Below are 12,174 nucleotides of genomic sequence, written 5' to 3'. Positions count from 1 at the left end.
AGTAAGGATTAGATTAATATTTATATTAGCCATAGTCATATTATTATGAACAGGGCTATGGAGATTTTGGAAGGGGAGGAGTGGGCTATGGATACCTCAAGGGAGTGGGGCATTAGGCTTTCGTGTACCAAAAAATGTGGGGCAAACAGTGACATCATCATCATAATACCACCGATGGTGGCAAAACCCAATTTCAAGGGGTGGACAGGCACGACACAAGTGCCGACAGGCCCCATCCCCTCTTCAACGCCCTGGGCGCCATTTTCTCCCCAGGGCAGGGGCCCCACGGCCGATCATCGCCGGCTCCCCCGGCATCCCTAGCCGGTAGTCCCGGTGGGAAAGGGCATTTCTGAAGCGTAACGGTACTGCAGGAGCCATCGGGGGCCTATTCCCGCCTCGGCCGCCGCCGCTCTCCCCTCAGGGCCGCCTCAGCGCGGCGGAGCCGGTCCCCCGCCGCGCTGAGGCGGCCCTGAGGGGAAGGCGGCCGCAGTGGCAAAAAATAACCGCTCCGGGGAAAGCCCCCCTCCGTTAACGCCGCGCTCCCCGCAAAGAGGAGGAGGTGGAAACAAGCGAGCAGCTGGCGAAAAGGCGGCGTTGAGGAAGGTGGGAGCAGAAATTCAGACCGAAAGTAAAACCCCATCACATTACTCGAAGAGAAAACACACCGAAAAATACCTGCTCCGTCTTCCTCGGAACGCCTAGACCGCCGCCCCGGGAAAGGGACCCCTTTCTCCCGACGGGGTCGGGGAGACGCCGTCGGAAGAAGAAGGGTTTCGGGGTCGTTTCGTTTTCCCGCCCGGGGGTGAAGTACCGCCGATACAGTTTGGGGCGAGCAGCGAGGGACGAAGTTTCGTTGAGGAAAAAAAAAAAAAAATCAGACGTTTGCTCCCGACGTGCCGCTGCAAAAAGCACAGGCGGGAGAAGTGATGAGCTGTCGGGTCTGCTTTAACGAAAAAAACCCCCCAGAAAACAAAGTCTTTGCTGAGGAGCGGTCACCCCCGTCCTGGGACGAGCCCGTCTCCGCTGCAGCTATTGACCCGCCGGGCGTCCACGCTGTTACAAACAAATAAATGTTACGCACGCAGACCAAGGAACCGCTCCCTCGGCTCAGCGGGGAAATATCCCAGGAAATCGTTAATTCGCGGGGAACGGCCTCAAATGGTTACACCGGTGTACCCCCGTTTCACGGGGCCCGCGGGCCGGGCGAGAAGGAGCGGAGCCCCCGGGGCGGGCAGGGCCGGCAGCGCTTTGCCCGCACGGAGCGAAGCAGAAGCGGGCGGACTTCAGCCAACAGTCCGGATTTTCCTCAACTGAGAACTAGGTTTTGCAGCTTCACCGTTCACCTCTCACTGCGCAGCACCGCCACAATGTAAATAACTATTTTTCTTTATTTTTTTCTCTAGACTCTACCTACCCTCCCATCCCCGTGTCAAAGTCGCACGCAGTTTTCATGCGAGAGCTACCGAAATCGCAGGGACGGGGACGACGGGCGCACGTTTCCTTACAGCATTTTCCGCCCGCAAAGCTGCCTTGCCCACGGGTATCAGCGCAGCGGCTGCGGAGGAAGGGGCAGTCATCCTCGGGGTCGCCCCCGCTCTCCAAACCCGTGATAAAAAGCCCGCCGAGGCGAGGCAGGGCTCTCCTCCGGGAGCCTGCTGTTTGTCTCAGTAAATCACATTACGAAGCAAAGTGCAAGGGTAGTTAACTTTATCTTCTGTTAATGTAAACAAATAAGAAGCATTCAGTTCCTTGATCTTCATTTAAATATAGAGTTGTTTATCAGTGTCATCCTATGAAGATTAATTAGATACCTTTATTCACAATTTGGCGTCTGACACCCCATTTTAGGAATGCGTTATAATCACAAGGTGTTAATTGGGGCCAGCCAGGCACTTATGTTTCTATCAAACAGTGTGAGGACTTTTCACAAGTATTAAGTTCTTTTTAACTGTGCGGTGCAAAAATATACAGCTTTTAGTAACACACCACAGCGGAATCGCGCTCCTGAGCGCTCTATCGCGGGTGTTCGCAGGCCGGGAAGGGCGAGCGAGGTGCGGCCGGCATGCCACCGCACCGCCGGCTGGAAACGGGGGACAGCCTGCCTTTCCAGGGGGCTTTTCCGGGAGGGGGTATCCCCCACTTAGAGGAAAAAAAATAGGGGAAAAAAGAAAAAAAAAAAATCCGTCCCCGGTCACTTAAAAATTACCGCGAGTCCCCTTCTGTCCCAAATCGGCTCTGACTCCTTGCGCAGGGGGAGAGCTGCTGGGACACCGATTTACTTCTCTTGCCAACGCGCAGAGCCTCGCCTCGCATCGAGAAGCGAAGAGCTGATCGAAATCTCCTCGGAAATCCGCCGCTCTCCGCTCCGGAGGAGGGGGGGGGGGCGCTGCCAGTGCCCCCCGATCGCGTTACCTCCTCCGGGGCGGGCCCCGGCCTGAGCCCCTGGTTTATTTTGTTTGCAGCCGGGCATCGCTAACAGTTTAATCCCATTACTGCCTGCATATCCTCAGGAAAGGTCCTGCTGCCGCGGCAGCTGGGATTCAATTGCTCTGCCAGGAGGGGCTTTCTCCCCAGATAAGCGGGCAGGGGAATTTCCTACCGTGTTCCGGGAAGCGGGGGGGGGGGGCAGGGGCCGGCCGGGGCAGCCCCGCTGCTGCCGGGGCAGCCGAGCCGAGTTCACAAGTCACTCCCCGGGAGGAGGGCTGCGCTCACACCTCGCCTCCCGCAGCCCTGCAGAAGAGAGGTATCACGGGAGAAGAGGCACCGTCGGATTTTTGGACCAAGCAGTGGGGTCGGAGCTTGGGGGGATGCACAGGAGAACCGGGGCAAACCACGAGAAGATATAACAAAAAAAAAGTAAAAAGCGTCCAGATGAGCACAGTACAAGGGATAAAGCAGCAAGGAGAAACCTTGCAAGAGATGGTTCAATTTAGAGACATCTCAGCCCCCCTTCCTTAGGCATGCAGCACCTCAAGGAGGGGGCTCCCTCCTCCTCCCCCCACCTAGGGCACATGATGGAGGCAAAGAAAAGGCAGAGAGCCACCCCCGCTCTTATCCCTGGCACCACCACATTTATTAAAAATTACTACTATGTACATAGAAAAAGAAAACAGAACCAAGTTTTGTTGGGAGAAGTTTGTGTGCCAGTGCTCTAGGGCTGATCAGTTTAAAATGGCTGAAACTATAGGCAAGAAGAGTGGGTAAGTTACATCACTTCCAGTTTTGTACAGGGCAGCTGAAAAAGTCACTTTACGTACATGTAAATAGAAATCTCTTATGTTCTTTGCAATGCTCCATATGCTAAGTTTGATTAACCAAAAAAAAAAGCCTTTTGAACTTCAAAGCACCACCGGAGGTCCTTCTGATTTACAGCTATAGGTCAACTATTTATATATTATTCCACAATACTCTACAGTGTACCTAGACAAAACACAACTGTACACTTTGTTTTTGGCCACCTCAATAAAGGTTAGGCTTTCAGAATGGAGGCATGTTTTTTTTAATGCAAATTCTAAACTAAGAAAAGTCAGATTTGGTCATTGTAACCCCATTGTTCGCAACAAGACCTTCAAGTCAAAAATCATTCCTGGGAAGGAGGCCTTATTTTGGCTGTCTTCTGCCAAAGAAAGCCTTAGCTGAGTGATATCCAACTCTGCTGCAGACAAGGGTTGAAGAAGCCAGCTCAGTGTGAAGCAGAACATAGTATTTGTGCAGCTCCCTGCAACCCAGCCCCCTTTTATCAGAGGGGCAGGCAGGGAAGAAAATTAAATTTGGGATCCTACCCCGCTAATTTCCTTGCTCAGGAGTGCATAGATTTGATCAGGCCTCTGAGCCAAGCCTAACTGTACACTTTAGTGTCTCCAATAAATAAGCCACATTGTAAATATCTAGGCTCCTGCTTACAGCTTCCACATGTGGTTCCTTCTAAAAGAGGGGAAGAATTCTACCATAGTTTGCTCTTTCCCTGCTTCATTACCTGCAACAGTCAAAAACCTTTGGCACCTTCTTTAGAATTGCACACAACAATTCAAGGTGGAAGGCAAGAGTCTTTTTGGCAATTGTAATGCAAAAAAAACCAAGGCCACCCTGAAAAAAATTAGCCAATTGGAATAAAAGGATGCTTTAAGAACTAGTATAGAATGCGTAGTAGCCCATGCCTTTTGAAGTGTCTTTGCTATAGTCCTCAGCATTAACATCCTCGCATTTCATAGTCGGGGAATTTTCATTGCTGGAAGTGCTAGGGGAGAGCCGTCTTCTCTTACAAGCACCCGTGTAGACCCCAGAATCATTTGAATCTAGAGACTTTATGGAGGGTGGAGTCTCTATCCAGGATGAGCCGATTTCTTCTTTCACCTTCTCCTTGGAAAGATGGTCTTCGGAGAAACCTGGAGGACTTGCTCTGGAGGTCCAGGGTAATCCTGTTGTCATTTTTCTCTGGTAAGAGCCCCTGCTCCCCCAGCCTGCCATGGATGGAAGTGTCGGGTCGGGGTAGTATCCCAGAGCATGGGATGTCTGAAGGGGGAGGGATTTAATGCCGTAAGGGAGCAAGGTGCTAGGAGAATACTCCGTCTCATAGGAGTTCATGTCCAGTTTGTTGGCACTGGGCTGCTGTACAGGCGTAACAAACCACCGCTGAGGAGGGCTGGCCACCTCTTCATTCTGCTGCGGGGAGAGCAAGCCGTTTGTCTGAGGGACGGTTCTCTCACCATTGTAAAACCTGGCTGGAGGCAGGTTGTTGACAAACTGTTCTTGGAAGAACGGTTGCACACTGTATCGGGCGCCAGGGACGATCTGGTGGGATCTAGGAGAATCCGTGGGAGATGGAGTTAATCTGTCATTTTCTGAAGCTGTGTACATGCTACAACATAAAAGAGAAATACTGAGTGTTGTTCTTTACAATTCCAGTATGATAGTAAGACAACACAAAAAACACAAATGGGAAGAAGCCAAGTTATTTCTTAATTAAAATCACAACTAGGTTTAACTGGATGACTGTTCATTTTTATCTGATTTAGGAGTTGTTTTTCCTAAAGGAGTATATTGTGTGTACATATATATACACACAGCTCCAGTTTTTCAAAGGCCATTTGATGGTAGAAAGTGAGCATTAGGAAAGTCTTCTGCTGACAATTTGAAGCTGCCTGCTCTGGCAGTAGTGTATCAAGTATCTCCACAATCTGCAGGCCAGCTAGGTTCTGCCAGTACAAGTTTTCTACCAAAATTCAGAAACCTGCTGGAAGACAGGTCATCAAGACAATACAGTAACTATTCCAACAGACATTTAATGTTTCTAGACAGACATTTAGTGTATTTGAAAGGAGCATATCAGCTAGCAAAGCTGCCAGTACAAGTATTACTACTTCTGAATAACGGAATAACTTCTAAAAACAAACTCTTCCACACACGTTTGAGGCCAGAATCATGCCTCCTAGACACAGACAGCTGCAAGAGAAAACAGAAGTGTACTTACGAGTCATAGTTGTCTCTGAAGCCTTTTGCAAAAGGATTATGGTCAATTTTGAGCTGGGTAATCTAAAAGTGAAAGCAGAATATAGTAAAATGAGATGTTGAACCCACAAGACAATTTTATTCTTAATTCTCATTTTATACATCCATGCTTACATCAGTGTTTTGGTATGCTGTAACTGCTATGAACTGCGTTTCAGGGAAAATAAATGTTTGAGTCTTTGAGGAATCATTCAGATCTTCAACACCATCTTCAGTCACTTCTGCAATGTGAAGCCGGGGCTGGTACTTGTGTAGAGATTGCAGTACTATCATCTAAAAGGAACCATAGAAGAGACAAGATCTTTGGACAAACTCCATCTAACATTAAAAGATCTATTTTATAGCCTGAAGTTTTCTTTTTGTAAATGGTAATCTTTTGATGCAGGAACAGAGCAATTTTAACTGTTAACAAGAGATGATTCACAGCCTGTAGCCCTGTTTCACTAGGTTACTAATATGCTAAAATCTGTAAATACAGGAAATCAAGAGCTATCAGCTACACTCCCACTTCTTAAGCAACTACAGAGATAGATAATATTGGCTACAAACAAAGAAATCTGCACATCTATTTCTGACATTGCTTCTCCTTACGAAGACAATTAGAAAAGAAAACAAGATCTATTATCCAGTTCAAGAAGGGAACAAGTCACAAGAACAGTGATCTAGTGGCTCGATTAAATGTTGGAAAGCCCCAAAACCCCAGGGCTCCCCTGGCTGAGCCACCAAGAGCCTCCCCCCCCCGCCCCCAAGCCTGCCCTCCTTCCCCCATTTACCTGCGCGTTGTTGTTGTTAGCACCTTTATTGTTCGTTAACTTCAGCTTCCCGAAAGAAATCTCCTGCCTCATCCAGTGAGCGCCGGTGTTGGGCGACTCGGGGTGAACGTACACCTTGTTGCCTGGGGAAGAGAAGCCAGTAAAGCGGCCGCCGGGCACAGACCCTTCGTTCCACCGCCGGCAGCCGCGGGGCAGGGCGGGCGGCAGCGCCCGGGAAGCACCTCGGGTCCCGCGATGTCCCCTCTCCCGCAAAGCCACATACAACGCGGCGTGCGTGGGAAGGAAATAAAGTTGCAAAACGCCTTCAAAAGCGTAGCTCTGCCCGCAGCGGGATGCCGGGGGTGGGGAAGCCGCTGCAGAGAGGGTGAAGCGGGAACCCTTTCTGGGAAGCCGACCCACGGGGGAAGGCAGCGGGGAGACCGCGGAGAACCCGCACCTACCTTGCATGTTGTTGTCGGCTTTGCCGCAGGTCACCCACTTGCCCCCCTGGAAACGCCAGTGATTGGGGTCCGCCAACACCACCTCCACGAAGACGTTGTAGTGGGCCGTGGGGTTGAGGCCAGTGATGTTAAAGCTCAGGAAAGGAAACATCCTCCTGGGGAGGGGAGGAGAAGCACACGGCATGCGAGGCGGGCCAGGGCACGGGGCGCCCGCTCTGGCGGCAGCCGGAGCGGGCCGCGGGGTGCCCCGTCCGTCCCGGCCCCGAGGAGACCAAGAAGGCAGGCGGCGAGCCCCAACCGACCCCCGCCTCATCTCCCGGCCGCCTAGTGTGGGGAAACTGGAGAGCCGCTTTTCGGGGAAAGGATCCCCGGGCCGGCGGCACCACCGATGGGGAGGGCGCGTACCCGCCCGCGTGAGCGCCCCCTCCCCCTTCCCGGGGGAGCGGCCCCGGACGCCCCCCCCCCCCCCCGTTCCCTCCGTTTCGGCCCACCCCTCGCCGGCTTACCGGCCCTGCTTGGTGATGATCATCTCCGTCTGGTGCCGGTGGAACTTGAGCCAGAGGGGCCGGTTGCAGAGGAAGACCTGCGCCCGCAGCCCCGGGCCGGCGGCCGGCACCGCCAGCGCCCCCAGCCCGCCGCAGGAGCCCGACGCCGCCGGGTAAGGGCCGTAGAGGGGTCCGCCGGCCGCCGCCTGCCCGTACTGGTACCCGCCGCCGCCGCCGAACTGCGTCCGGCCGCCGGGCGGGCAGACGGCGCCCGCGAAGCCGCTCGGCGACAGCACCGAGCCGTAGGGGTAGCGCGGCCCGCCGGGCGGCTGGTAGACGGCGCCGTGCTGCGCCGCCGGCGGGTAGGGGAAGAGGGCGCAGGGCCCCCCCAGCTCGGCCCCCGGCGGCCCGGGGGACTGCAGGTAGTAGCGCTCGGGGCTGAGGCTGTCCATGGAGTAGCGGGCGGCGGCGGCCGCGGGCAGCTCCTCCTCCCCGCAGGGGGTGGCCTTGCGGCCGTCTGGCTTGGGGGCGGCGAAGGGCGGCTCGCCCGCCTCCGCCTCGCCCAGCACGGCGGGGGCCGCCCCGAACTTCTTGGGCGTCTTGTCCAGGTCGAGGCGCGGCGGCGAGCCCGGCCGGGGCGGCCCGCGGGACCCGCCGCCAGCGCCCGCCCCGGCTCCCGCTCCGGCGCCGCGCCCGCCGCCCTCCAGCGGGTAGAAGGGGGCGCCCGGCAGGGCCCCCGCCGCCGCCAGCAGCGGCTCGCCCAGCTGCATCCTCGGTGGGCGGTGCGGCGGAGCGCCCACACGGCCCGGTGAGGACCCCGACCCTCGGCCGCGCAGCGCTGCGGCGGGGCTCCGCCGAGGCGATTTATACCGGCGCGCCGGGCTCCTCGGGCCGCCGGGGAGGGGCTTGCGCCGGGCTGTCTCATCGCCGCCCTCCACCCCCGCCGGCCCATTGGCTGGGCCGCGTGACACTAATTTAATTAGACAGCTACTAATTGGAACAAGTCACCTGTGACTCTGGTGTGTGTCCCCCTCCCCAGCCCCCCTTCCCACAGCCGGCTGCCGGAGGGGCTCCGGCCCGCCCCGTGCCCCCGCGCCGCTCGGAGGGAGGGGAGCGCCCGCATCACCCCGCGGTGGCCGCAGTGGAGGGCCCGGCTTCCCCTCCCCCCAAAAAAAGGCCTTTTGCCGAGGTGTCACCGTCCTCCCGGGCGCAGAGCCGCTCGGGCAGGGAGGGGAGGATCCGCGGCGGGGAGAGAGGGATGGGGACGACAGGGAAAACCGGGGGCAGAGCCGGTCCCAGCACCGCCACCCAACAGGGAGGGAGGGCGGCCATCCGCCGGACCTCCGGGACGGGGCGGGTGACACTAGCCCCCGCTATCCCCGCGCTGGCCGTCTGGCCGTTCAAACAATTCGGCTTGTGCCCCAGCTGAGCCCAGCAGCCGCCTTCCCCCCTCTCCGCTCCCCGGGCAGCATCGTTGTCATGGGGGTGATACGTTTCACCTTATCAGGGGCGTCTCTGTGGGAAGCGGCGGGCTTGGTTCGCAATTGCAGTTTTCAGGAACTCGGCAGTCGGTTTCTCGCAACCCGCGTTCCCCTTCAGCATCTCCCACCGGGAAGGCAGGTTTATAATTCAGGCGGGTGCCAGATCTGTTTGGCGCTTTCTCTCAGCGCAAAAATCGGAGCCTTTTACCCCAAAGGGTAAGGGAACAGCACTTGGGAAGATGTAGATGCCCGTGTCATTTTGCGGAGCGGGCAGAGCCTGCGGGAACGATTTGCAGCTACAAATCCGCAGCCCCTCGCCCTCTGCTCGCCGCCAGCCAGCTCGCAGGGAGCGCTGCAAAAACCTACCTCCTTCTCACGGCTGAATTTTAAACCAGACCCGCCGAGCGGCGAGGATTTCGTTGCCTGACGGAAGGACCCAGCGGGCGCGGGGAAGCGGCCGGGCTGGAGCAGCCGCGCTCCGCCGCCCGCCCCGCCGCCGCGCCGCGCCGAGGCCCCGCTCGCCCCCCGCTCGCCCCCCACTCCCGCCGGGCCACGCCGCGTCGGGGCAGCTGAAATAAATCGCCAATTGAGCGCGGCCGCCAAAGCCCGGGGCAGCGGCGCAGGCGGAGCCCTGCCGGGCTGCGGCTCTTGCGCAAGTTGGGCGCTCGCACGGTCGCGGGTGGCGGTGCGTGGCCGAGGCAGGGGACGGGCACCGGCGGCTCTGAGGTCAGCCGGGGCTCAGTCCCTGATCGCAGCCGAGAGACGGGGGAACGGCTGCGGCCACGCCGGCGGGAGCCTAGTGCAGGCTGATCACAGCCGGCGCTGAAATACCACCGCCACCCCCGGCCCTAACCACCCGTTCTCTCCGGGATGACATTTGGCCCAATTTTTGCGTTGATCTCGTCCGACCGAGGAAGCCAACACAAATGTGCCGGAGAAGCCCGACGCTCCGGCACGAAGCGGACCGGCCGCTGCGCGCTGCCGCCCTTTCCCCGGGCTGCTTCTCGGCAAGGTGTTTGCATTCACCGCGGCGTGAGGAGGGGAGCAGAGCCCGGCCGGGCAGCCCTGCTTTGGAAGCAAAACAAAACGAGGAGCATCCTGCCGGGCGCCGCGGAGGCTGAGCCTCCGCATCCCTTCCCGCGGCCGGCGAGCCCCGCTGCGGTTCTCCCCGGGGCCGGCCCCCGCCCGGGGCTCCGCTCCGGCAGCCCGCTCCCCCGGGCTCTGCCTTTCCTGGGCTAGGGCAGAGACGGAAGGAGATTTTATACGGAGCTACTACGTAGGATTTAGAGGAATTAATTTTAAAAGATTATAGACTGAAAGGGTCCCGTGATTCAAAACATCCCCGCAGAACAGGTGTCGCGGAATTCAAGGCTGCTGTGTTTTTTTTCCTCCAAAACTCGGCTAACCTCGCGTTTAACAGAGAAAGGTAGAAAAGCTTCGATGTTGCTTTAGGTTTCCTGCGGATTGCACTGTCTCGGAGGGGGGGGCGGGAAAACCGTGGCCGCCCCGGGGAAAGGGAGAGCTTTCCAGTTTGTTTCGACATACGCCTGGGGCGAGGCGAACGAAGGATTCATCCTAACGAACGAAGGAATCACCCAGCTCTTTCCAGACTCGGGGTTATGCTCAGCTCAGCTCGGGAGAGCAGCAGCCTGCCCTCGATCCCTGCCTCGCACCCCGCAGCTCCCGCCGAGGCAGGGCCCGCCGGCGGCGGCAGGGGAGGCCGGGGCCGGGCTGCCCCCCCGGCGCCCCGTCGGGCAGGGCTTCAGCGGCACTTGGCCGTGCGAGGGTTTGAGGGAACCGCCTGTAACTCGGAGGCTTGTTCATTCACTCCGTACGGTACGGGAAGAGCTGTAATCCCCCCCGCCCGCACCCCGCAAATTAAAGTTACCACCGCAGTCACCAGCCAAATTCTTGGGACCCTTAACTTGCAAAGCTGGTCCTCCCTGCGGGTCGGGGAGGCAGTCGGGGGGGTCCCCCCCCGCCACGGCCCCCGGCAAGCCGGCTCCATCCTTGCTCCCCGCCCCGGACCTCTCCGGGGTCTGGCCGGGGAACATCGCTGTACGAAGATGCGGGATTTTCAGTCATGTGTGGGACCGGAGATTTCTGAATGGGTCCCGCAACCCTTTAGATATTATCTGAGAGATAAGACTGCAGAAACACAGCAGACTCTGCTGAAACAGAAAGGAGCATGTTAGGTTCGTAAAGCTCCTAAAATAACCTCCAAACCACAAGAAGAATGTTGAAAGAAAATGTAGGTCTTTGAAGGGTTACAGATTACCTTGTTTTGTTGGGCTTTATTCAAATATACTCCTGGGGTTTATTCAAATAGGGAGCATCTCTGACTCTGAAAAAGCTGTTCCAGAAGAGATCGTTTTCTGCAGCCTAAGTTACAGTGGAGTCACACTGTACTGAAGTATTTTGTCCTTTGCTTTTGGGCTGGGATTGAGCCCTTTCCTCTTTCATCGGAGGTCAGTGTATCGGAAAACAGCCCCCCTACTTCAACAAATTGCTTGGACTCGTGGGACTGAAACTGTTAAACTGAAGTACCCTGCTCAGTAGGGCCTAAGAGGGGAAAAGAAGTTGGGAACCATAAAATCTATTCCACCAGGATGTTGTACACATGTGTACATATATATATATGGAAACCCATATATTGCCATATACGTTCTTTTTCCTTATAAATATGGATATAGATACATGCACCAGTGGGTCTATAGAAGCACCTTAAAAATTTTATTTATCAGAATCACCTGCTATGCTATTCCATCACTGTATTCTTTTCCTGAAGTCCTGCTGTCGCCATGGCAGGATTGACAGGTATTTTCTGAGCACTATGTTTGAATAGGTTCTGTGCGGTAATTTTTTCCCTTGTCCTGATTTCGGTTAAAAACTAGCTGTCAGTTTCTGGGTGTCCTCTTCAATTTGCTAGCATCCAGTTCCCAAAGGGCTTCAATACTTTCACCTTTATGTCAAGTTTGTGCTGAGATTTTACAGATTTTTTGTTTTTCCAATCACCCAGTCTGGCTTTTTTTTCCCCTTTCAACTACACACAGTATCTGGCTGGGCAAATGAAGGAGGATACTTTTAAATGCATTCATGGGACTTCTACTCTTCCACCATCTTTCAATGTCATTTTTCAAATCACTAAATCAGAGATTGTTTCAGATGTGGCCAGTCATATGTGAGTCCTTCCTTTTTTAAATCTTGATACCTTTCTTTTCAAGGCTGTTGAGCGCTTCCAGCACTCAGAAAAATCAAGGAGTAATCGCAAGGCTTGGTATTTCAGCTTGATGCTTAACTTCAGTGACTATTTTTATGAAGAAGCCAGCTACACCCTTTCAGTGCTCAGGTGGTGTCAGCTGTCAAATGCAGACAACGGCCATCTCTTTCGTGGGAATGCTAGGAGACTAAATTGATTGAAAATGCTCTTTATTTTCTGATGAAAGGACGTTCTGCTGTAGCTGCAAAGACCATCAATCCATTTTAG

At 55.6% G+C, this 12,174-nt stretch overlaps 1 protein-coding gene across 1 annotated transcript; it reads right to left on the bottom strand.

Moving 5' to 3' along the window:
• Positions 1–3,049: 3,049 nt before the first annotated feature.
• EOMES (eomesodermin) lies at positions 3,050–8,075 on the bottom strand. Its single transcript, XM_072851442.1, has 6 exons — positions 7,228–8,075; positions 6,722–6,876; positions 6,282–6,403; positions 5,623–5,781; positions 5,471–5,532; positions 3,050–4,858 (listed from the first exon to the last, which is right to left on the bottom strand). Exons 1-6 carry the CDS (start codon positions 7,974–7,976, stop codon positions 4,123–4,125), a joined length of 1,983 nt encoding a protein of 660 aa, XP_072707543.1. The 5' UTR covers positions 7,977–8,075; the 3' UTR covers positions 3,050–4,122.
• Between the last annotated feature and the right edge of the window lie 4,099 nt (positions 8,076–12,174).

This window comes from Ciconia boyciana, chromosome 2, assembly GCF_034638445.1.
Source record: "Ciconia boyciana chromosome 2, ASM3463844v1, whole genome shotgun sequence".
Taxonomy (NCBI): domain Eukaryota; kingdom Metazoa; phylum Chordata; class Aves; order Ciconiiformes; family Ciconiidae; genus Ciconia; species Ciconia boyciana.
The sequence above is the reverse complement of the archived record's forward strand: the minus strand, read 5'-3'. Positions and strand labels throughout refer to the sequence as shown.